Source organism: Artibeus jamaicensis, unplaced genomic scaffold (assembly GCF_021234435.1).
Source record: "Artibeus jamaicensis isolate MK-2021 breed Jamaican fruit bat unplaced genomic scaffold, CSHL_Jam_final scaffold_847, whole genome shotgun sequence".
Classification (NCBI taxonomy): domain Eukaryota; kingdom Metazoa; phylum Chordata; class Mammalia; order Chiroptera; family Phyllostomidae; genus Artibeus; species Artibeus jamaicensis.
In genome coordinates, this window is record NW_026522057.1 from 11,957,184 (window position 1) to 11,982,792 (window position 25,609).

General features: G+C 56.9%; 1 protein-coding gene across 1 annotated transcript; it reads right to left on the reverse strand.

The window, feature by feature from the left end:
- Positions 1–7,823: 7,823 nt before the first annotated feature.
- Positions 7,824–25,284, reverse strand: SERINC2 (serine incorporator 2). The gene is made up of 10 exons (XM_037149637.2): positions 25,184–25,284; positions 16,933–17,094; positions 15,953–16,143; positions 15,430–15,509; positions 14,833–14,970; positions 13,747–13,916; positions 12,060–12,150; positions 11,603–11,732; positions 9,343–9,543; positions 7,824–8,399 (listed from the first exon to the last, which is right to left on the reverse strand). The coding sequence occupies exons 1-10, from the start codon at positions 25,220–25,222 to the stop codon at positions 8,264–8,266; spliced, it is 1,338 nt and encodes a 445-aa protein (XP_037005532.2). The 5' UTR covers positions 25,223–25,284; the 3' UTR covers positions 7,824–8,263.
- Between the last annotated feature and the right edge of the window lie 325 nt (positions 25,285–25,609).

Consider the following 25,609-nt stretch of genomic DNA (forward strand, 5'->3'; position numbering starts at 1 on the left):
ATTTCACTTTGCATAGCTTTCACTTCTTTCTCTATTTTGCTCCCATACTTAACCACTTCTGTGAGCCTCCTGATGACCAGTGTTTTAAACTCTACATCTGATAACTTGGCTATCTCTTCATCATTTAGTTCTGTTTTGGGAGCTTTGATCTGTTCTTTCATCAGGGATACACACACACACACACACACACACACACACACACACACACATTGTCTCTTCACAGCTGTTCTGTTGTAAGGGGCAGAGCCTTAGGTATTCGACAGGGTGGGGCAAACCACGTGGCTACATTGTGGCTCTATATGTGGGGGAGGGGTCTAAGAGGGAACAGTGCTGTTTGGTCTGCTCTCATCTGCCATCAGTCACTTCCCCCACTACCCACAAGCAAATTGGGCCCTTCTGATGCTGATTCCCGGTGGGTGGGTTTATGTACATTTTAGGACCCTGTGGGTTTCTCCAAAGAATTCTCCTGTGAGGCTGGGAGTTTCTCCTGCTGCTGCACAGGTTTTTACAGGGAGAGGTTTTGAGGCTTTAGATCCTCATGCTAGAACTCTGGGCTGTGCGGTCTGTCTCACTCCCCAGTTGTTCTTCCTGGTTATCCACATGCAAATGTGGGACCACCTGGTCCTCCAGCCACTGCCTTACTGTGGGTCCTCTCCACCCTGTCTGTCCATCTCCGCCCCTCCTACCTGTCTGAATGAATGTTTCTTCTTTAACTCCTTGGTTGTCCGACTTTCATACAGTTCGAACTTCTGGCAGTTCTGGTTATTTTTTATTTTTAAATTTGTTGTTTTCCTTCTTTTGGTTGTGCGAGGAGGCAACGTGTATCTACCCACGCCTCCATCTTGGCTGGAAGTCCCATCCTGAGTTCCTTGGGCTGTACGAAAACCACCTTCGTGCTAACAGACTCAAAGGGGATTTCTTGGCAGAAAGTGAGGCCTCTCTGGGAACCCAGGAAGAGCAGACAAGAACCGGAACGCTGTCAGGAGCTGAGGGGGCCACCTCTCTCATTTGTATCTTCATTCTGGCTTCACTTTTAAGTGGAAACCAAAGCCCAGGTGGGACCATGGCTTGTTTAGGGCCAGCGGGCGGTTAGGAGCAGTGCCACATCAGGGACAGGGGGCTCTCGGGGTTGGAAGCTGCTGGGCTCTGGCTGTGAGGGGTGCCCTGACCAACCAGGAAGCCTCGGGCCATCAGTGGCTCAACTCAGGCCCACAGTGACATCCGGTTCCTCCCAAGTCCCTTGGAGCCCTGAGAGGCTTTGTGGAATCTACAGCTATATAGCTTGGGGGACTTCTTTAAGATTTAAGGAGGGAAATACCAAATTGCTGTGAAGGCCATCCTCAGGCCTAGAAAGGGCTTAACAGACCGAAAGGCCTGATGGTTCAGGTTTCATGGCCTCTGGTCTCCAGGCAGCCAGAGCAGGGCTCCCCTGGCATTCTCTGCACGCTGCTGCCCCCTTGAGGCCATCTGTGGTTTTAGGGCGGGATGCTCAGGCTCCGGGATGAGAACCTGGAGCTGAGGTCTGAGGGAGGCTAGGGAATGAGAGACAGTCCAGGCAGAAAGCCTTGAGGGTAGCCTGCCACCGACTGTGTGACCAGAGCTCAAGAGAGGAATCAGAGTCACTGCAGGAGAGGCTGTTCCTGAAGAGTAGCAGCAGACGCCGAACAGCCCTGGCCTGAGAAGTCAGCTCCAGCCCCACAGGCTTCCCTCCTGTTCTAGAATATTCAAAACCTCTGCACACCTCAGGGCCCATACAGTGACTCTCCTCTGTGTCTTGAGTGCTTTCTCCAGCCCTTCCCACGGATGGCTTCTCATCTTTCAGGTCCCAAGACACCAAGGGCCCGATTTAACCCTGCCCAGAGGGACCAAGTCCACACACAGCTCTCGATGTGCAGGGTCTTTGTCCTTGACAGCCTGCAAATGAAGACCAACCTGGTGATCAAGCACATCTGGAGGGTGGCTTCTCTTTTTCCATCCAGATGTTCGGGGCCCTGACAGTCCACCTGCCACCCGACTTCTGGGCCACAGGAAAGCCCCCAGCCCCTGCCCTTTCTGGGAAGGAGCAGAGGCCTGTCATAGAGGGGACAGGGGGACGGGCCCCCACGGGAATCAACAGAGGAGCCCGACCCCGACAGGGCCGCCTGAGCCAGCTGCAGGGCTCCCAGGCTCCTCCCCTCCTCCCCTGCCTTCTCCTCTAGGGCTCCTGCGGCTCCCATCCCTCACATGAGAGAGCACTTCTCAGCTGGGAGCGATTTTGCCCCCAGGGGGCATCAGGCAGTGTCTGGAAATATCCTCAGTTATCACAACTGGAGGGAGCTACCGGCACCTTGTGGAGAGTGGGCACGGATGCTGCTGAACATCTTACAACGCGCAGTTCGGTCCCCACAACCAGGAATCCTCAGCGGTGGAGGTCCGGGCTCTTTCACTTGTCACTCCAAGCCCCTCCCTCCTCGTGCTCCCCACCCGAAGTCTCCAGGTTGGTCTGTGTAGTGTCCCCTGCACAAGCCGCTGTCCTTCAGCCTCCACAGCTCTGCATACCCACTTCGCCCCCATCCATACTCCCCACAGCCCAACTCGATGCCTCTGCTAATGACACCACCACCAAGAAGTCTTCCCTGATCACTTGCCCACAGATTCTCCAGCTCTGTGAGCAGGCACCGTTGTCACTTGATGTCATGTCACTGATGTCATGTACAGGTGAGGGCCTGAGATGGTGTGATAGAGAGGAAACCTTGAAAGTCACAGAGTCTGCAGTTTGCAGGGCAGCCTGCAAGTGGGCTTGGCTCAGCCGGCACAGGGATTTGTTTTGACCTTGAATCAGCCACCAACATGGAAACATCGGAGCCTGTGTTCCCTGCTTCTCTAAACACCTGAAGAGCCACCGCCAGGGCCCACGTTCCTTCATGGCAACAATCAGCGGGAAGAGAGAGCGGCCTCCAGAGTGGACCCGGCATGGACTCCCGGGGCCGCCACGGGTCCGGCTGCCCACCACCCGCACTCACAGGACCTGTCTGGGCCCTGGAGGCCCTGGAGTCTGAGACGTCCAGGTCAGTCCACACCCCCTACACACCCTCCATTTTGTAAAGGGAAACTGAGGCCCAAGAGAGAAGCTTGTCCAAGGTCACACAGCCAGTTAGTGGCGGCGCATGCATGAGTGTACAGGGGCCTGCTTCCCACGGGGCCACTTCTGCCCACCACACTGGCCTTCCAAGAACATTGCATGATCTCAGAGCTGGAAGGGGCCCTAAGGATGCGGTGTGGGGACAGCCAAGGTGCCACTGGCTTCTCTCAGAATCTCTCCTGCATTGGCACAAGCTAGGCAGGGCTCTGAGCCCCTCCCAAAACGGGCGTTCTGGGGTCCGGCAGCTGGACTCCACATGTGCTGGCAGCAAGCTCCGTGTCTGATGCACTGCTGACAAGAAGGCACTGGGCCGTGTCAGACACTGTGTAGATGTCAACGCCCTTGATCCTCTCAACCAGCCTATCAGAGGTGCCCGTGGTGCCCCTTTATAATAGAGGAGGAAACTGAGGTTTGAAGAGGTTAAGCAGGTAGCCCAAGGCTGCTGAGCTAGTAACAGTGAGGCCAGGATTCTCACACGGGGTCTGGATCGAGGCTGTGTGCACCGAATAGCAACGCCCCTCTGAAGGCTGAGCTCTCGCCACAGCCCCACCTGCCCAGCCTGCCCAGCCTGCAACAGGGAGCAGATGCAGCCAGGTCTAGGCACTTACAGCGGCCCACCACGGTGTGCAGGTTCGGGCTCTCTTTGAGGAAGCCCTTCCAGGCTCATGAGAGAAGTTTTAGCCACAGCCCATGAGTCACCCTGGGAGGAAGGTGCTGGGCCTGGGGGAGCTGGGTATGGCTTGGAGCTGTGGGGTGGGGCCCGGGGGCCTGGAAGGACGGCACAGAGACCCCAACCCGACCTTCAGCCACTAAGACGGAGTGACCTCTGGCCCTGGGGGAGGAGGGGCTGTGACTCACCCAGAGTCAAGGCTGCACACTGGGGGGTACCCGCCAGCCTCCAAAGCGGAGCCACTGGGCCTGCTCCCCTCGGGCTGCCCCACAAGAGACTGGGCCAGGCAAGCCCCCCTGTTCATTAGCACAAAGCCTCGAGTTTTCCCGGTGGGGAGAAGGCAGTGGGTCGCCCAAACTGCGAGCTAAGAGGACTCCCTCCTCCCTCCCATTGGAAGCAGGAAGGGAGATTCCCACTTGTGAGCCCGGGCCCACGGTGGGGAAGAGCTGGAGCTGTGCCTGCGGCCTGGCCCCTGTCCTGGCAGCGCCCTGGCAGCGCCCTGGCAGCGCCCGTGTCTCCCAAGATTCCTGGCTCCCAAAGCACTTTCCCACCTGGGGTTCCGTTTGTACTGGTTGACCTTGTAGTGGCTATTTTGTCCCATTTTACAGAGGCAGAAACTAAGCTTCCGAGAGAATGTGAGCTATGTTCTCTTGCAACAAGAACCCCTACTTCTACCTCTGCTGCACTATGGGGGCTGCTACCGGGTCCCCTCCCCCCAGTCAGCAGAGCAGGAGGCTGAGACCCACCAAGCAAGATCCCACAGAAGGGTGGCGGCAGTGGCGTCTAGTTGGAGGGGCCTCAGTAGATCAGGGGCCCTCACACACACACACACACACACACACACACGCACGCACGCACGCACACACAGTCTCCCTGGGCCTGCCCCGCACTCACCACATGGTAGATAGCCAGGGCGGTGGTGGCGATGCGGACATTGAAGAAGCAGCAAGTCTGGCGGATGGCCGTACTGGGGGCCATGGTGCCACTGTCCCCTGTGCCAGGCACTGAAGGGGAAGAAGCTCGGCTCCTGGAGGACGGGAAAGGGCAAGCGGCCCCTCAGACAGGCAGGGGCAAGGCCATCACAAGTGGGGCGAGGCTGCTGGGATGGGCCACAGTCTGCCTGGGAGCACCACAGCTGGCCCTCTGCCACTGCCAGAGGGGCTTCCCGGGGAGGGCAGACCCATGCACCGTCCGTGCCTGCGTCCTGTGCGCCCGGGCTGGGGGTTAAGCAGTTTCTGGATGCTCGCCACCACCCTTGGAAGTGGTTGTTACCAAACCCATTTCCAGACAGAGAAACGGAGGTCCAGAGAGATCAAGGTGTTCCCCCCAAATCACGGCAGTAGTTAGTGCTGGTGGCAGGATTCAAACCCAGGAGGGACTGTTCTGGAAGAAAAGCCATTAAAGAAAAGAGAGAGTTTGGGGGCGCAACGGTTTCTCATTGGCTGAGCTGCTAGGGTAGTCAAATTCTTGTTGGAGATACAGTGTACATCTTTTCCTGTTGGGATCTATAACTGATGATTCTTTTCTATTGACCATTCTATTGGGGTAATTGACAAAACTTTCCCTGCAATTGACGTGCAGTGGTACTGTGTGAGAGCTCCCCCTGCTGGCCTTATGACTCCATTTTAATGAGGTTTCCCTTTATTAATTTTCACACCCTGCAAGATACAACCCAGCCCATGTCTTCCCCTTGCCTCCTTACGCTGTCCTGTCTGCTCTTCTTCAAACACTCCAAGCCCCTTCTGGTGTCAGGGCCTCTGCACTTGCTTGGACTTCTTTTTCCCAAGCTGTCCTATGGCTGGTTCCTTCCTCAGGTCTCAGCTCAAATGTCACCCCGTCAAAGAGGCTTCCCCTAACCACCCTTGTGCCCACAGAAACCTTTCCAACTCTCCATTCCTTTATGACCTATTGCCATAAAGCTTCTCATCGCCTGTAATTACCTTATTTGTTATTCTGTTGACCAATTTAATGTGTTTCTCCTTAACATTTACTGAGCTCCTACTCCAACCCCTCACGTGAATGGCTGTTATCTCCAGCCCTGAGAGCTCACACGTGCCCACCAAATATTTGCTGAGAGGATGTGAATATAATTCAGACTTTGAGAGAATGAACATTGATCAGATGCCAAGTGTCAGGTGTCACGGGAAAAACACTCATAACAGAGGACTCAGTCCAGCTTAGAGGTCAGGAATCTGAGCTAAAACCTGAAGGGTGTAGATGCAGAGAACAGAACACGCTACTCTACTGGTTTAAACAGGAGGAGATGTGTTCCTGTTATGTGTTATAAACAATCCAGAGACATGAAAGAAACAAATTTAAGGTTGAGCTTTCAGGAGCATCTCCCAAAACCACACCACCAGGTGTGCTGCCAAGGGAGCTGCCCACTGAAGTCACCAGGAGCAGGGAGAGCCCCACATGCCACAACCAAGGGGCACTGCCAGCAGACACACCGCCAGCCCTGTCTCTTACCCTCCCGAGCCTGGTGCACATACCCTGGAACTGGCCACAGAAAAACACAAGTGTCTGCACACAGTGCTTGTCTGCAGAATCTCACACCTTCCAAAGGTCGTGGAAGTTTCTCCAATTGGCTAAACCTCACACCCAGAACTGAAAGGGATCCTGGGAAATACGGTTTCTGCTTTCTAGCCCCTGCAGGCAGATGCCAAGAGGAGGGGTGAGTGGGTATGGAGTGGCAGTCCATTGCACACATTCTCATGTGCCTGCATGTATGTGCTTGTGCACATGTGTCTCTGCATGTGTGGTGTACATAGAATGCTCACCTGTGTGTGTGCTAATGTACATATGTGTACATGTGTGATGGGGGCAGTTGGGGGAGTAGTGGGCCATCAAGACCAGAGAGAAAGTCTTCACAAAGACCATCACTGACTCTTCCCCTGAGACGGCCTGGGCCGGAGCTCTGAAGGCCATTCAGCCAAGGTGGGCAAACAGGCTGTAAGAGTCCAAGCCTACTGCCTTAGTTTCCTAATACAAAAAGCAAGGCCAGCAGAGCTATGTCCCTGGCCCAAGGTCACACTGCAAGTGATGGCACTGGCCTAAATCCCTGCCAGGTCTGCCGGGGCGAGGTTCATGTTTTCCACTTGGTATGTGACCAGGCTTCCAGGGAGAGTTTTACATGAGGGACCCTCCCACACTGGTCAAGCAGCCCTCCGCCTGCTTCACAGGACTTGTCCCTGGTGGTCCCGCCGCGTGCTCACACGTACTCGAATAATGGCAGACAATTACAGACGCCTGCCCCCCGTGCCAGGCAGTGTGGCCTGCGGTCAGCCATCACAACATCGGGACCAGGCTCAGGGGCCCTAGCCAGGGGCCTGTGCGTCCCCCACCCCCAGACCACTGTGCGCCTTCGGAGACGGGTAAGCTGCTTCCTCTGAGCCCCATGACACCCTGGGAGGGGTAACATTTTTCCCATGTGACGACCGAGGAGCCAGGGCCCAGAGGCAGGGAGGACTTGCCAGGGCCCCACGGAAGCACGCCCAACCCCCACCTCGGCCTCTGCGGTAGCAGGTCCGCAGGATCCAGGCCAACCTGGCCCCTCCCAAGCTGGCTCTCCCCCATTCCCCAAGGCACCTGGCCCAGAGCAGGTGCTAATGTCTATGACAGGAAGAAGGGGAGAATGGTGACAAGCTTCTTAGCAGGACCCCGGAGGTGAGCCGGAGGTGGGCAGGACCTCAGAGCAGACACTGCTAAGACGACCCGGAAGACAGCCCCCTCAGCCACCTTGAAGGGCCCTGTCTCCACTCTGACTCCGGCCTCACCACCCCTCATGTGGCCACTGCTCCAGGCCCTCCATTCCCGACCCCTTGAGTCTCTTTGTTCAAAGCCCCTCCTTCCTCTACAGGCTCTATAGCCCCAGGCCCCAGGCTCCCATGACCCAGAGGACACAGCCCAGGCCTCTCTGTCTGGCCTTTGAGGCCCCTGGTGGTCCGGCCCCTCAGCCCTGACATTCTGTCCCCAACCGCCACACTGGCCCCACATCGGCCGGGACTGCACTGAGGGTGACGGGCGGAGGACATGGAGGCACACACTGCGGCTTCTTTATTGGGCAAAGTCTCAGAGACTCTGTAAGGCACAGACTCGAGGAAGGTGAGGGGCCCTCTGGGGACGTGGTCGGGATCACCAGTGCCGTGGTGCTGGGCACCCTGCTGCTGTGAGCAGCCCAGAGTGGCCAGAGCATTTCCTTCAGGTCTCTCCTGGGTTGCCTGGGAACAAGGGGCCTTTTCCCCCAAGAAGGTGGGTGTAGGTGATGGGGACAAGGGGAAGGAAGAGGAAGCCCCATGGTCCGGGACAGCTGAGGGTAAGGCTCCCGCACGGGCCCGATGCTCCCCAGCCCCGAAGGCACTGTGAATAAGGCGCCCAGCTCAAGGGCAAGTGCTGGTGCTCGCGGGGCGCGGCAGCCTAGCTGACTGTCGCTGAGCCCCGAGGCACCAGGTGGGCAGGCTGCAGGGGCCGTCTCAGCTGAAGTCGCGGTTGGGCAGGAGGAGGGGGGCGACCAGGGTCCACAGGTAGAGGAGCAGCCCGGCCCAGCTGGCACAGATCTTCACCCACACGGCGGCCCAGGTGCTGACCATCCTCCGGGTCTCGCCGGGTCTGGAACACATCACCACCCAGTGGGCCCGGTCCCCGCCTGGACCTCCGCCCTGGCCCTGACTTTATGATCCGGTTGTGACCCCTGACTTCAGCTTTGGTTCTTATCCTGCAACTCCAGTCCCCATCTCTGGTATTTTTGACACTTGACCTTAAGACTTTAGACACAACTCTTGACCTTGTACCACAGACCTGACCCTGCCTGACCTCAGCTCCAACCTTGACCTCAGTCCTTGATTATAATATTGTGACCTGACTCCTGGTCCCTGACTTTGGAACCTTAGGGCTCTAGGCCTTAGACCTGACCTCTAGTCTGCACTCGGACCCTCCGCCCTCTAACCCCGTTTCTGACCCCTGATCTTATGACCACAGTTTTGATGTCTGACCTCAAATCTGACCCTTAACTCTGTGACCCCAGTCCTGCCCCTGGCCTTGTTCTTAGTCCCTTGACTTGGCAATTTCACTCCTGGCTTTATGGCCTCCTGACCCCAATTTTAATCACATGACCAAATTTGTGACTTTATCTGGCCCAATTCCAACTCTTGGCTCCATTATTCCTATTCTTAGCCCTGTGACTCTCACTCTGACCTCTGTACCCTGACGCTAACCCACCAACCATGAATCCCGGATCTGATCCCATCACCCACATTGCCACGCCTGCTCTGTAAAGCTGGTCTGCCCTGCACAGGCCCAGCCCCACCTCCTGTGAGCCCCACTTTTCTGGCACTTGTGTAGGTACCAGGAGCTGAGCTGTCACTGACAGGGAAACTGGGTCACGGATGGGGCAGGCGCCACAGAGGGTCCCAGATCGACTCCTCCGTGCCCAAGCTGTGAGCAGGCATCCGGAAAACCCCCATGAGGAGCCAGAAGAGAAGAGATGTGTGCCCCTCCCCATCCCCCACCAAGGCCCTGCAGGCTCTGCTGTGCCCGGCCAGGCTGCACGCACCTGTACCAGTTGGTGAGCGTCATCATGGAGTGCAGGGAGGCCAGCACCAGGCAGAAGTGGAAGAAGGAGTAGCTGTAGGTGACGCCGTCCTGCTCGTTGTCATAAGCCCGACCCACCTCCTCCTGCGTGGCCTCTGCTACAGGCGGGCACTCCTCTGTCCGCATCAGGCTGTTCACCTGCCGGTGGTCCGAGGAGCGAACACTGCAGGGGAGGGAGCGGGGCAGTCAGGGCTGTAGCCTCCGAGATGGGCAGGTGCCAGGGGGCCTCCTGAGCCAGGCCCTGGAGGTCACAACAGTGGGCACAGTGGTCCAGAGCCTTGGGGGCCCGTGACCTGGTGGTCAGTCCTGTGCCCAGGAGCTAACAAACTGCTTTGACTCTCAGCTCTAGCCCTGCTCCCTGTATGAACCTGGGCAGGACACGCAACCTCTCTGAGCCTCTGATTCCTTGTCTCTAAAATCAGGCATAAGACTTCCTCCCGTACAAGGTTGCTGGGAAGACTAAAGGAATAATGATGTACACAGTCCCCCGCACTGTGCCTGGCACCAAGTATAAATAAATAAACCACCACTGTTATTATGGTTGTTCATTCACCAGTACTGCAAAGCACCATACCAGGTACTACAATTATTAACAATGTTAATAATTAACAATACTCATTTGCTGTTAAGTTTATTTTCCTTTTATTCGTTTTAGGTAAGTGGTTTTACCAATGACCTCCCCTTCATGTTTATAATTTTTAAAAGAGTAAGAGTAACAGTTTTTTGGTCACTGCTCTTCTCTAATGAAGTCTGACGTTGTGTTCAGTTAACAGTCTGAGGCACACATACAATTTGAAGGTCAAAGTTGCTGAGCTGCAGTTGACCCCACTCACCAAAACTGCGTATGCGTGAGCTCACACTTGGGCGAACTCACTGGGTGAAAGCTGCTTGCTCCTGCTCCTTTGCCTCCTGTGTTTTAAGCGCTAGGAATGCGTAGCCCCCCGGACTCTCGGAGGTGCTGCCTGGTGACCTCAGGCCAGAGAGGCATCAGGAAGCACAGGGAGCCTGGGGGGCGGGGCTGGGGCAGGACGGCATGCTCCAGCCCATGGCCACTGGGTGCCCACAGCCTCAGATGAGTGGCCCCTCAACCCTGAGCCTCATTTCCTGCTGGGATGCAGGTGATGGGGTCTTTCCAGATTGAAAACAGAATGAAGTGACAAAGGCCAGAGATGTTTGGAAACTGCCCAGATGTGACTTGGAGAAAATGTTCTTAAAAAGACTCAAACAAAACAAGATGTGAAACAGCCTCAGAATGCCCCAGCCCCGGGCCTGGAGGCGGGGTGGCGCCCCTGGAGGAGCAGGGCAGAGGTGCCCTCCAGAGGGTAAAGGTCAGACAAAGGAGGCAGCCCTGGAGGAAAGTCTGGCCTGCAGAGAGGCAGCACGGAGTCTGCCAGATTCAGGGTAAACAGAATCACAGGATGACGCCAAAGCGTCCATGGAGTGACGCCTACAAAACAGCCACTCACACCCAGCTGTGCAAAGGTTCAGTTATTTGCAACAATAGCAAGCAACTTATTTGATGCCTGCTACTGGTCAAGTTCTGTTCTAAGTGCCTTATACCACGTACTAACTCACCTATAACCCTACAACAATCCGATGAGGTAGGTACTATTTTTATCCCTATTTTACAGACAAGAACACTGAGGCACAGGAAAGTTAAGTGACCTTTACAAGATCACATGACCAGTAAGCGGCAGTGCCAGGTTCATGCGCAGGCAGCCACTTCTCGAGTTCACAGCGATAGGCACTGAGATGCCCTGTTAAAAAAGCTGTCATGTGACCTTAAGAATGAGCGGCTCTCTCTCGGATGAGACCATGGGGTCCCAGCCATCCTGGGCATTGGAGGTTATCAATCTCCTTTTACTAAGGAGGAAAGGGAAGCTCAGAAAGGTGAAGCCACTTAGCCCAAAGCCACCCAGCAGGTGAGTGACAGAGCCTGGACCCACGGACCCCAGTCCAGGCTCTTTGCTTGACCCTGCGGTTGCCGGCACCCAACTGAGCTGGGCACAGAGCAGCCCAGAGTGCAGGAAAGGGCCCTGGGCCAGGAGCCAGGGTTCCGCCCTGCCCCGGCCACCCAGTCACACTGTGTCCTCTGGGGGACTTCCCTTCCCCACCAGCACAGTGCAAGGGCTGGCCATGCTGCTTCCAGCCTGGTGTCTCGGCTCCCACATCCTCCCCTCATTTCCAGCTCTGGGTCCCCAGCAGCCAGACCCCCATCATACCTGATGAATAAGGTACACAGGATGAAGACGATGAGACCCACGATGCTTGGTGCGTCCCACCACTGGGTCACAAAGCCCTCAGGGCCAGTCAGGATCGTCCCGTTGTCAAAGTGGGGGTTGCATTTCTGGTCTGAGGATAGGAGCATGGTCACCCTCAGGCCACACGGGCCAGGTCTGAGGGCCAGTTAGCCTGGAGGATGGGCAGAAGGCCAACCCGAATGGACAGGCAGACAGACTCACAACCCACCATTCCAGTCCCAGCAACAGAGAGCATCTAGCAGACACAATGAGAGACAGCTCTGGAGACAGACGGGGTCCCCCCACTTCTCTGAAAGACTAAGCCTCGGAATGGGCTAAGCTGGGGTGTCCCTGTCACCTGTGAGGCCCCCAGCCCCCTAGAGGGCTGTTCTAGCCCAAGAACAAGGCCAGGCCTCCTCGAGCCTGGGCCTGTACTCACCAGGGACATTGGACAGGGCCAGCCAGGTGACGAACATGGTGTAGAGCGTGACAACGGAGGCCTGCAGCAGACCCGAGTTGGGCTGGGCTTCCTGGTGAGAGCAGTCCCTCAGTAGGAGCCCTGCCAGACTCGGGGACACCCCCACTCAACCAACGAGGGGACCACCCTGGGGCCAGGCGCACCACAGCCTTTGGGAAAACACCCCCCAGGCCACCCACTGTCCACCTCGCCTGCCCAGAGGTAGAGTCCTAATTCCCTCTCCTAACAGGCTGCCTCCTTGCTTTTCTGCTGAGAACCCTGCAAGAAGGGCATCCCTTCCCCCTCTGAATTAAAGCCCCCCCTGATTTGTCTCACCTTCACCTGACCCCCACCCACCCATGCTCCTCCCTGCTGACTGCACAGGGCCACAGTGGTCACCCTGCGGTCTGTGGAACGTGCCACACCTCCTCCCGCCTCGGGGCCTTCGTTCTCACCGAGCCCTCTCCCTGACACGTTCCTCCCCGCATCTCTGCACGGGCAGCCCCTCTGCAGCTTTCGGGCCTCATCTCAAACAGGACCCCCAACCAGGCCCTGGAAACCCTGCCTAGGGCAGCCCCCTCTTGGCTTCCCACACAACACCCATCCAAACCCACCTTCCTCTGCCTGGTCTACCGGTCGTTCTTCCCCACCTTCGCCACACGCACACTTGAAAATGTGGATCTAAACTCTGTAGCGGCCCAGGCTCTGGAGCCAGCCTGCCTGGGGTCGGTCCCAGCTCCACCCTTACAGCCGTGTGACCTTAGACAAGCCTCTTCACTCCCCTGAGCCTCTGTCTCGTCGGCAAAGTGGGGGCGATGATGGTGCAAGGACCACCCGACACGCCAGAGGCCATTAACTGTTGGCTGGTATGCTTACTCTTCCTCCTCTTCCTCACAGCTGTATCCCCAACATCGAGAAGGGTGCCTGGCACGCAGTACGTGCTCAAGAGGCATTTGCTGCACGAATACTGATCGCTGTGTGACCTGACACAGAGGCACCACCCTCTCTGGGCTTTAATTTTCTCGATGGGAAATGAAGGCTCTGACCAGAAGGAAGGTTCCAAAACTTTCCGCTAAAATCCCCCAAAGCTTTCGTAAGCTACCTTTGAAACCCCTGGGGGGCTGAGACCCCGAACTGGAAAGAACCACTGACTCTGAAGGCATTCTTTCTGAAAAACGGACAATTACTTGGGAGCCCCAGACATCCTGAAAGTGGAAACTGCGGAATTACACCACCTAACACCACCTCTTCAGGTGTGTCTAAGAATCCTCGCTCGGTGGCCCTCCCTAACATTCTCCCAATTTACATAAAAACGACAATAAGGATAACACTAGCCAATGTCTGGTGGGTATCTACAGGACAGGCACTGTTCTAGGTGTTCACAAATATGACCTCAATCCTGAGAATAACTCCACACAGTAGGTACTGTATTATTACCCCATTTTACATCCGAGAAGAGAGAGGCACGGAGGGATTAAAGCCCTTCCTCCAAAGACACCTGGCATGTGGACATGAGAGCCAGGGCTCTCACCGGGAGGCTGACGGGGTGCCCACACTCTCAGCTAAGCCTCGGCGACCGGCAGCTGTGCCCCAGGACTCCAGAGTTCCCGCGGGATGTCCGCACCCCAGCAGGCCCGGTTTCAGGCCGCACAGAGACAGGCGAGCTCACCTGGACCTTGGGCAGCACGGAGATGATGGAGACGCAGACACAGAGAATGAGGTTGAGGCTGATGAAGACCTTGCCCTCGGAGCAGGCGCCGGGCTGGGTGTAGTAAACGAACAGCAGGGTCACGGCCGCAACAGACAGCGAGTAGAAGAGCAGGGTGAAGGAGAAGAGGCCTGGCGGGGCGGCAAGCAGGGTGGTCAGGAGGCCCAGGGACTCCCGCTCCCTCCGGGGCACTTGCTGGACAGCCCTGTCTTGGGCCTCAGCTTGGACATCCACGGAATGACGCCCTTGTCTCCTGAACTTGCATCGCTCACCAACACCTTTGTGAGTTTTTGCCCCATTCGGGACTAAAAGGATTCACTCTTCATAATAGAGTAACTGTGCAAATAAAAGCAATGAAAACAAAACAGTCCAAACTGAACTAGAGGGTGGTGGTCGCTCTGTCGGAGTCTGGAGAGGCACGGAAACCAACAGGCGCCGCGGGGAGCCCTTCTTTTTGAGGGACTGAGAAGGAGAATTGAACAGGGCCCCTTTCTGCCAGTGGGGTTTCTTTTTCTTTCAGATTAGAGAGGTAACTCTTTTCTAATATTTTATTATTCTTAGAGAGGGGGAGGGAGAAAGAGAGGGAGAGCAACATCAGTGTGTGAGAAACATTGGTTGCCTCTCGCACGCCCCCTACTGGGGGCCTGGCCCACACCCAGGCATGTGTCCTGACTGGGAATTGAACTGGCAACCTTTAGGTTCCCGGGCTGGTCTCAGTCCACTGAGCCACACCAGCCAGGGCTGCCACTGGGGTTTCAATGACCAAGTGTCATTGGAAGTTTGGTCTAGATTGGCCGTGTGCGGCATATTCCGCAGAAAGCGCTGAACCAGACCCCTCCGAGGCCTCTCCAGGTCCTCTCTCCTCTGATCCCCGGAAGTCACCCTGGCATCAGCTGCCCCTGCCCACGCCCACCTCCTCCCTCCCGTTTCAATGCCTGCACTGAGGCAGGGGCTGCTTGAGATGCGCTCCAGGATTTCATCAAGACTCAAAGACCCCCCGATTCCTCCGGCAGCTCAGGCCCGCCCGAGGCGGCCGGTGGCACTGACCTGCGTACCAGCCGCGGGAGTCACGCTCCTCAGCGTTGCCCAGCCACAGCTGGTTCCAGGAGTGAGCAAAGTCGATGAACAGTGCCAGCTGGATGAGGAAGAAGATGAAGGAGCCCACAACGCCGAAGTAGAACCAGACTGGACGGGGAGACCGGGGGAGAGGTGAGCTGGTCCGGCCATGAGGCGAAGCCTGAGCTCGGGGCTCCCGACCCACCAGGCTCCCTGGGATTCCCGGGGCGGGCCCCACCCACGCACACTGATCCTTCAGTAGTCGTGTGCGCCGGGCCCTGCACCAGGGACACCAAGAAAAAGCAAAGTCCCTGCTCTCAGAGAGCCCGCAGCCCTGCACAGAGTCAGAGCATGGAGGGAATGGCTCAGGAGTGAGGCAGGTCCCCCCAGTCCCCTCCCCACCCCGAAGCTGCCCAAAGGCCATATGGCCAAGCACCAGGGCGCTGTGTCCCGACTAGGAGCCGAGGACCCAGTCGGCAGCCTGGGGTCTGGGCCGCGGGGCCCAGAGCAGCCCCCACCAGTTCCCCTCCCTCAGGAACCCCACGTGCCTCCTGACAGCTCCCAACCCTCCCCACCAAGACCACCTACTGTCGGAGAAGGAGCCATCGGGGATGTAGAAGGCGCCCACAGTGATGCCCACAAAGACCAGGAACTTAAAGAACCAAAACCTGTGGGGCAGACAGATGAGAGAGCTGAGCAGGGCTGGGGGGACAGGCCCGACCCCCAGAACCTCACCCCCCAAAGAGCAAGTCCCGGGAGAGGTGAAGAGGGGCTTTTCTGACGGTCTGGTGGGCACAGGAAGTCTGTCCTGGCCCTAGAAAGAGCCGCGAGGGGCCCGTGTGACCAAGAGAGAAGGACCAAGTAGGGCTGAGGGTGGCCGCCAGGGTCTGGCCCCTACTGGGTCCCCAAATGCTGTGTGGGTTTGGCATGCCGTTGCCCTTTCTGAGCTTTATTTCCTCATCTGAGAATTGGAAAAAGGTAAATGAGCTGCCGCCGTGTTGCGCCCTCCGGCCTCCTGAGTGTGAGGGGAGGGACTAGAGATGTCTGAGAACAGGCAGGGGGCGGACGGGACACCGCCAAGGGGGGGCCGGGAACAGCAGGCCGCCCTCACCCGTTCTGGATGGCGGCCCTGGGGTCTCGGCTGCTGCGCACCCAGAGCATGAGCAGCATGAAGAGGAAGAAGAAGGCTGCTGTGGCGAAGCACATGCGGTAGACGGCACGCTGGCCCAGCAGGGAGCTGCAGTCAACGTAGCTCAGCCGGAAGAGGGGGGTCCCGGCCCCCTCCTCACATGCCCAGGGCAGCTGTGGAGACAGACGGAGCAGCCGGATGGCCCCACCCCACCCCGCCCCTCGAGGCCTAATGCTGCCCAGGCCTGCCCGAGGGAGGCTCTCCCAGCAGGGGCTGGGCCAGGATGGGAGCAGGGCCTCCCACTGCTGGGGCTGAAGTCCTAGGAGTGCCCTCTCACCCCCTGAGCAGCCGGTCCAGTTACATCTTGTCGCTATTGGTCTGTTCCCTCGTCATGACGCCCATGGCCCCAGGAATGCGTGGCACTGGCTAAAGCACGATTTCCCAAAGTGCTCTCCACCCCCCACCTGCACCAGGACCCCCTGAGATTCTGGGGGGAAACCGAGATTCTGAGGCCCCTCTCCTACAGAACTAGAGTCTCTAAGGTAGGCCCGAGACTCTGCATTTCCGCATGCCCCCCAGGGGACTCATACCTTCATGCATACTAAAACGTCACAGCCCCTGGCCTCAGTGTTCTGCTGGGTCTCTGCTGGGCCATGTGTTACTCTCCCCCAAACTGGGCTTGGGCATTAAAGAAGGGAGAGCTTGCCTGGGTCAGTGTCTTAGGGCAACAATGATTCATGTGATTTTCCAAGGGAACCATGACTTACAAGAACCAGGAATCCCAGGTGAGGCTCAAACCCTCCTTCCCATGTGAAGAAACGCATGGGACCCCTCCTGCCCACCTCTTCTTGATCCGCTGGGACCCCAAGCCTGGGGCCCCTGGCAGCTGAGCCTTCACCGGAGGCCAGGTCCCACCGGCTGCTCCCCCAGCACACCCCGCCCCCACCACTGGGGCCACGTACCTTGTGGAGCTGACTCTCCACGCCAGGACTCAGCATGATGATGGACACCAGCACGCCGAGGAAGAGGAAGAAGGTGAAGACGAGGCGGCTGATGGTGGAGTTGCGGCTGGAGGGGCAGCAGCCGCACAGGATGCAGGGGGCAGAGCCGCAGAGGCAGGACGCCTGCAGGGGGGGCAGGGGCAGCACTCTTACTCTGGCCTCCTTTCCCCGTCCCAGCCCAAGCTCACAGCACCCACCACTGCCCGTTCGACGCCTCCAGATGGGCACCGAGCCTGCCTATCCGGCACCGGGCAAGTGTGATCCCGCTTAACTCTCAGGTCTGAGGAGGAGGCTGAGGAAACCAAGCTTGGAAGAAGCTGGGTCACACACGGTCACACAGCTGATGGGAAAAGAACCCAGGTTCACACCTGGATCTACCTCAGGCGTCACCAGGGCTCCAGAAAGAGTTGGGATCCATTTCTCACTTAGAGGGAATCAGAGCAGTAAAAAATATAAATACATTTTAAAAAATCCAGAAGGCCAGCCCCATCACTGGTTAGCTGTGTGACCTTTTGCAGCGATTCAACCTCTCTGAACCTCAGTCTCCTCTTCTATAAAACAGGAGGCAGAAGGGAACTTACTTCTCACGCCGCAGTTGTAAGAATGAAGTAGAAGTTTTAACTTGTAACCTCCTCAGACTCCCTTCCCCTTCCTCGCTTCGTTTTTTTCTCCATAGGACTTACCTTACCACCATCCGTTAAGATTTATATTTACTCATGTGCGTCTGCCTGCCATTTCTAGCAGGTAAGCGCCCCCTGGGCAGGAAATTTTGCCCGTTCTGCTCACTGTGGTATTCCCAGAAATTGGAACAGTGCCTAGCACATAGTAGGAGCTCAGTGACTATCTGGTGAGTGACTGTAAAGTGTTTGGTGTAGCACCAGACACATGTTAAGACCTCAGGAAAGAGCAGAAAAGCGCATGACAAACACCTGTTGAATGAATGGATGGAATGAAGAGTTGTGAATAGCTGGGTTTCCCGCTCTGGGCCTGGACCAGTTTTGGCCAGCAGTGGCGGCCTAACCCTCTCCCTGTCCGGGCTCCTCTGCCCAAGCTGGCCGCGGCCCCTTCCCAACCTGGGGCTGACTGACATCACCCAGGGGCAGTGGTGCCGCGCCCATTCATTGCTGGCACCCCGACAAGAGCCTCACCTCTCTGGGAGCTGCGTCACCAGCCCAGCCTTTGAGGAAAAGCCCAGTTCCAGTTACATCTGCTAAACTGCTTGTCTTCCCACAAACAGCCCCCAGTCCTCACCCGGGTATTTAAGAGTCTGGACAGGCACGGGCCCCGCCCTCATGGAGTTTCCAAGGGCAAGAACGACACTAACGCCCATCGTGGGAAGCACTAGGAAGAGAACCTGTGTGCTGCCAGGAGGGACTGATGGGGGGCCTAGTTTAGATTGGGGGGTGGCGTCACTTCCCTGAAGAAGCGACTATTTAGCTGAGAGCTGAAGGACGAGGATGCCCTCTCCTGACCGAGGTGAAGAAAGAGTACCCCAGACAGAGGGGATGGAGCCCAAGGTGGCTCTGGGGCAGACAGGAATGAAAAGAAGGACCCTGTGGCCAAAGCTTCACGACAGGCAGCGAGCAGCGAGGGGCGAGGTCAGCCCGGCTGGCAGGACCTGGCAGCCACGCGCTACACCCCGGTGGTCACCCAAACAGCAGTGGACACCTGCTCAGGGGTTTGAAGCCAGGACGGACCAGAACAGCCTTACGCTGAATGATCGATCAGCTCTGTGGCAAACGGGCTGAAAGGAGACCTTGCCCTTCTGAGACCCAGCACCCTGCTCTGTGGACTGGTCACAAGGTGTAAGGCACACACACTCTGCTTGAGGGGTATCCGCCTTCCTGTTCCCCGCTCCCGCCCCCAGACTGGGAAGGCCCCTGCAACTGCTCCTTCTCACCAGCTCTCACCTGCAAAGCCAAGGACATGAACGCTACATGAAATGCTTGCAAAAAAAAGTTCTCCCTCATGGGCCAAATCATAACGGTTCACCCACCCAGCAGCTTACAGCCCCCATCCCAAGCCCTGGCCCCTTTCATGGCCACCTTTTGGAGGTGAGGACACAAGCAAATGCCATAAAAGAGTTTTATAAACCGCACAGAGCATTCTGGTTACCAGACAGGGCTGGTTCTCAGTTCCCACTTTACAGATGAGGAAACTGAGATCGGAGAGGTTACAGAACAGGCCGCACAACAAGCGGACAGCAGCGCTGAGAGCCGCCAAGTCATGACCGTGAGTGGCAGCTTCCCTTGGTGGGGAGCTGCTCGGTGCAGACACGGTGGTACGCGCCCTACCTACGTGAAGCCTCACTGACACCATGATGTAAGTATGCTGGAACCTCCCGTTTACAAGTGGGGAGACTGAGACTCAGAGGTAATGCGACCAAGGTCACATGGGAAGGAAGCTCAGGGGCTGGGATTCAGCTCAGGTTACCTACACCAAGGGTTCACTAACTCCCTGACGGCAGTCTGGTTTAATTTCAAAAGACTCCAGTCAGGCAAACGGTGCCGCCGATGCCAGAGAAAACCAAGGGAGGTGGACGGGCCCTGACCTCAGGAACCAGCTGCCCACGTGCCCAGGGCAGGGCCCAGCTCTGGCTTGTTACTATTTCAATTGAAGACATTTGAGATGCAAGAAAAGCTGCCCTGCACAGTCAGGGAGCCTGGCCTTTCAATGCACTCTGTTTTTTAGAGCAAAACCCAGGTGTTCCCGACACCCGAAACCTCCAGATTCCTGAGGGCCCAGCCAGTAGCCAGACAGACCAGGTCAGGGAGAGAAAAACACATGCCAGCTCCCAGCTGCTTCCGGAGCAGCCCAGGTACATTCACGAATCCTGACAGTCCTCCGCCTCTGGGGTGGCTCCTATGAAAACCTCTTCCTACAGAAGTACCGGCGGTGGGGGAAGGGCGGACGCGGGCACGCCAGTACACTCCAAGGCCCCTGTGCACTGTCCACACCAGGAAAATAAAAGGGGGAACTGAAAACAAATGCCCAGCAACGCACCGCGGTGCTCCCTGAGAGGGACATGTCTGCTAAATGGAGTAGAGGGGGAGGCAACACTTAAACGGGTGCACGGAACTAAAGAGAACTAAATTACACCCCCATACAGTTGGTTTTATCATTTAAAAATAAAAATATTCAATTAAGGAAGAAAAACGAAAATAGGCACAAAGCTCTAGGTGTTGGGAGCTTATTAGAATCTCAGCAGTCTGCGATGCCTGAAACGCCCAGGGGCCAGTGGCGGCCCAGGTACTCCCTGGATGTTACAGAAGCAGGGAAGGTGAAAGTCGCCAGGCTGCAGAGCAACCTGGGCTAACACCCACGATGTGATGTGCAAGGCAGAGGCCGACTGTAACACTTGCCCCGCCAAAGGCACTCAGGGGAAAGGCGGCAATGGACAAGCACCGGAACAGGACTAGCCTCAGCACCAGCCACATTCCCTGAACGGAGAACTCGGAACTCAGGAAGCTCTGGGTCTTAGAGTCTTCCAGCTGCAAAGTGGCTTGGCCTCAACCAGTCCGGCCTCTCTCTAATGCAGGATCGCCAGTAAGGCAGCCGCCTCTGCTCTGCTGCTTGCCTACTGTCAACCACAGGGAGCTCACTGCCTTCCAAGGCAAGGAAGACAGCTCTGGAGCCCTGCTTGGTTTGGCATGGTGGAAACAGGCTGCCACTGAGTCATTCGCACTCCCCTGGTTGTCACCAGAGCCAGGGACGTAGGTTCTTAGAACCATTTCTGGGGCACTGGGTGGGGTAGGCAGCTGAGGTCTGGGGCCGCAGTGTAAAGCTGTTTTGTTTAAAAGGAACTGGCCCTCCATTCTTGGGTCACACTCAAGAGAACTGAAGGCGGGGACTCGGACAGGTATCTGTGTCCCGAGTTCACAGCAGCATGATTCACAAAAACCGAAAGGTGGAAGCAACCCAAGTGTCCATCGAGCGTTGGATATGGTAGATACATACGATAGACTATTATTCAGCTTTAAAAAGAAATAAAGTTCTCACGGCCTGCTGCGACCTGGACGAAACTTGAGGACATTATGCTAAGTCGAATAAGCCAATCGCAAAAATATAATTACCACATGACCTCGCTTACATGAGGTACCTAGAGCTGTCAGACTTATAGAGACAGAAAGCAGAGTGGCAGTAACCAGGGGAGGGGAGGGGGAATCCTCACTTAATGCGTCAGGAGTCTCAGTTCAGGGGAAGATGGGAAGGTTCTGGAGGTGAAGGCCATCATGGCCGCACGGCAGGGCGCCGTGCACTTAAGGCTCCTGAACTGCACTCACAATGCTGACTAGGGCACACTTCGTGTTACGTGTGTTTTACTACAGCAGAAGAACAAAAGGAAGGGGCAGAGAGTTTTCGAGGAAGACTAGTAAGTGAGCTAAGTAAGGAAGGGAAGGGTATTCCTACAAAAGGAATAACTGGAGCAAAGCTGAGAGGAACATTGTCTTTCAGGGGAGCTGAGCAATAAAAGAAGCTAGAAGAGTGAGAGAAGTGAGGGCCAAGGTCTGGATTTCATCCTGAAGGCAAGGGGGAGCTACTGCTAAAGAGGTACAACATCAGATTTGCATTTTGCAAATATCACTGGGCCACAGGATGGAAGACAAGTCAAGGCAGTGGGGTGCAGTGTGTTTGGGAACGAGGTGTGGGGGGGAGCCAGGGCTTGTTTTCATAATCCAGAGAACAGATACCAAGGAGAGGGCAGATTCCAGAATCCTCACTGTGTGCTCTCGCCGATCATATTTGCTCCTTCTGACAGTGCCACTCACTGAGACTGATGCCATTAGGCTGGATTTTTGTTAGATATCTATTTTAATATATATCCTGTTTCTTAACATCACAAGCTCCTTGAAGACTACAAAAAAGTCAAAGTGGTAAATTTTAGGTTATGTCTATTTTGCCATAATTAAACATAAAACAGGTCTCGGCCAGGGCAGGGTACACTGTGGAGGTTTCTCCAGCAGCCCCATCCTTGCGGGCTGAGCCGGCCCAGGCCCATTCAAAATGCAGGGAGGGGAACTCGCACCAAACAGCTCCAGCAGTTACTCCCCCAGCACGTCGCTAAGAATAGAGAGAGGGCCTAGAGTCTTGGCTCTGCCACCCAGGTGCAGTGTGACCTTAGATAAGTCTCTTTTCTCCTCCGTGGGACTCAGTCTCTTCATTCATTACGTGGGCTCCTGGGCGGAGCAGGAAGGTGGTTTGGAGCCCAGGCTCCACTTCAGGCAGCCTTGGTTCCGCCGGCTCCACCGCTTCCTTAAACGTGTTCTAGAGAAATGTACCACACGGGGGTGTCACAGAGCGGCTGCTGCACGCCGGCTTCATACCAGCGATGTTCAGTGTTTGTCCCAGTCCCACTGGACCCCCACAGTGCACTGAGAGGCAGGGACCACTGTTCTCCCCACTTTACAACAAGGGGAGAGGAAGGCCCGCCCACGTCCCGCAGCTGAGAAGAGGCCAAGCCAGGACCTGAGTCCAACCAGTCTGACCCGAAGGTCTTTCACACTCCCATTCCCTCACTAAAATACATATTTGCTCACCATCTGTTGTACCGTTTGCTGGCTTTCCTGGTGATTCCCACTTGCTGTGGGGCCCACCCATCCAGGCCACGCCTCACCTTCGGCCCAGTAAAATGCTGGTGCAAATGCCTCCTGCTGGAAGGTACAAAAGTCTCCCCCCGCCGCCCCCACCCCACTGAGGATGCCTGAAAACCCCACAGTGGAGCTTCACTCCTGCAAGGCAAACCTCCACTGAAACAGGTTGTGATGGGTGTCCAGTGTGTGGCAGAATAGACATAACATAAAATTTACTATTGTAACTTTTTTTTTCAAGGAGCTTGTAGTATATTCCAAGAATCATGATAGATATTAAAATGGATGGCTAAGGAACACAGCCCTGATGATATCAATTGCAACAAGCGGCATTGTCAGAGGGAATAAATACCGGCTAATGCACACAATGAGAAATCTAGAGTCAGACTTTTCCCTGGTCTCGGTTCTTTGGATACAGCCTCCTCACCTGTGAGATGGAGATAGTGTTAGCTGCCTCACTGGGGTCCTTGGAAGATACATATAAAGCACTCGCCGCAGTGCTGGGCCTGTGCCACCCCTGAGCAGCTCTGGGCAGTGAGCGTGGGGTGCACAGAGAGGATGCCATAAGCGGTGGCCTCTGTTGGCATTGCCATCTGTCCAATGGGGTAACTACCTCACAGGGCTGAGAGGACCGCATGCGAGAGGGCCTGGTGTGCGGGAGGTGCACAGTTAATGTCCGAGGTCAGAACCCTCGGGGGAGGCCACTGAGAGGAGGTCCCTGGCTGACAGTAGACAGCCACTAAGTGAAACTCGGTTCTACCCTGGGCCAGCTCCCTCTCCCAGGCACCCAGGGTAGGGGAAGAAGCATGGGTTACAAATCAGGTTTTAATCCCGACTGCAGTGCCCCATCCTGTCACTGTGTGCCCTTCGGCAAGTCGCCTGCCCTCTCTGTACTGCGGTTTCCTCCTCTGGGAACCAAGGTTTGCAACAGGCCTGTCAGGTGCCTTCTGGTCTCAGCACGGTAAGATTCGATGAGTCAGAAGCACTTGGCTCCAGAGGAAATTCTCCACCCACATTTCCAAGATGATAATAACCATAGCTCCCATTTAGAGAGTGTGCCATTATTTGGGTGGGGCGCTTTTTGTCTTCCCCACAGCATTATGAGGGAGGGAGGCAGGGGGGGAGACAGGGGGGCAGACAGAGGCACAGGAAGTTGGCAGGTCTCCCCTCAACATCCCCTACCCCCAGGCCAGCCCAGCCAGATGAATGTCTGATGTCTGGTCAACTTCAGGGAAACTCTCCGTCCCCAACCAGGAAGCAAATTCTTCCTGGCCAGAGACCCAGCCCAAACCTTTATTTCACCGGACAGGGAGGCATCTCAGGGACCAGCTCTTGATTTCTCCTCCATGCACATGTGAGTGTGAGCACACACACACACACACACTTCACCGATGGGGAAACGGAGGCCCAGAGAGGACAAGGGACTGTCCAGAGACCCAGTCTACAGCCTCTCTGTCTAGATACCGTTCTCAAAACACGGCTGTAAAGTACATCTCTAGATCCCCCGGCTCTCGCCTCTACCCGCCCCCCATCCCGACGCACACAAAGGAAAGCGAGTTCTGAGATTCAGCGGCTACCAGACCCCCCTCTTCCTCCTGCTCCTCTTTGTGTAGGGCAGAGGGGGAGGGGCTGCCTGAATGAGCCTCGGGTTTAATGAGGGGAAAAGGAAAAGAAGGGGCCTCTCATCTGGGGTCTGGCTGAAGCTCCACCCCCATGCTGGCTGTGGCCCCAAAACGGAGACCGACTGCCCACCAGGCCCCTGCGCCTGACGACCAGGTACTCCCTCCCCCACACACCCTAACCTCCCTCAACTCTTGGGTCTTCCAGCCCTGAACTGGGCCCGGCAGCCGAGGCAACCCTAACAGAACTCACTTAAGGGCATTTTAGAAAGGCGGACAGGGGCTTCCTCCCCACTCCCCAGTTCGGCTTGGGGCCCAAAAGGGCAGGGTCTGCAGAAGCGCCCAGGAGTTAGCCAATGGGATGAGGCAGAGACGGGACGCAGAGAGACCGACGGAACAGGCGGACAAATGGACAGACACCGAACTGTGGACAATGACAGATGGAGAAGCTAGGGAGGGACAAAGACAGTCGGACAAATGAACGGAGAGAGACAGGTATCAGACGAGTACAAATGGACAAACAGGCAGATGGGCTGGGGCGGACAGACTGACGGAGAGATTGCCAGAGAGAGGGACAGAGCAGGACCCGCGACAGAGAGGTGCTGGGACCAGGCAGGCCACACAAAGAGCGTCTAGGAGAGAGACCAGGGAAAGGCGCACTTCGAGGACGACTCGAAGTTGAGCGCGGTGGGGCCACAACGCCCACCCCGGGCCACGGGCCTCAGTCTCCCCAGTTCCTGAGACGAGCGCCCGCAGAGGGCGCTTCCCTCCCCCGCCCTGCGTGCCCCACACCCTCCCCCGCGGTAACCGGAGCCTGGGACAGCAGCTGTCCCCGGCGCCTGCGGGCAAGGGCTGGGGGTGGGGTGGGAGGGGGGGAATCCGGGGCGCGGAGGTAGGGTGCGGGTCCGGAAAGCCTAGTTTGAGGAAGGACAACGAAGAAAGTGGGGGAAGAAGACAGGACGAAAGTGAGCAGGCGGAGCGCGGCGGGTGCCGGTGGGGACTCACGCAGCTGAGCAGGGAGCAGGCGCCCAGGCAGGCCCCCATTGCGGCGGCGGCGGCGGGCGCGGGGCGCGGGGCGCGGGGCTCGGGGCGCTGGCCGCGGGATCCGGTCGGGCTTCGGGAGCCCGGGCCTGGCCCCGCCCCCGCCCGTGGCCCCGCCCCGGCCCCGCCCCACCTGCCAAAGCCGCTCGCAGTTTTCCGGCGGCGCTGGGGGCCCCCAGAGACTCACCTAGGGCAGGTGCACTGGGCGGAACCCGTGAGGAAAGTGGGTGGAGTGGTGATCCCCGCGGCTACGCGAGCCACGCAACCGAACCAGATTCTAGCGGGGGCTCGTGTCCTGGTCCAAGTGAAGGTCTGGGACCTGGGTTCGAGTCCCACGAGGCCACAGTGTGAACTCACAACACCGTCCCCCCTGCAGGGTTCAGAAGCCAA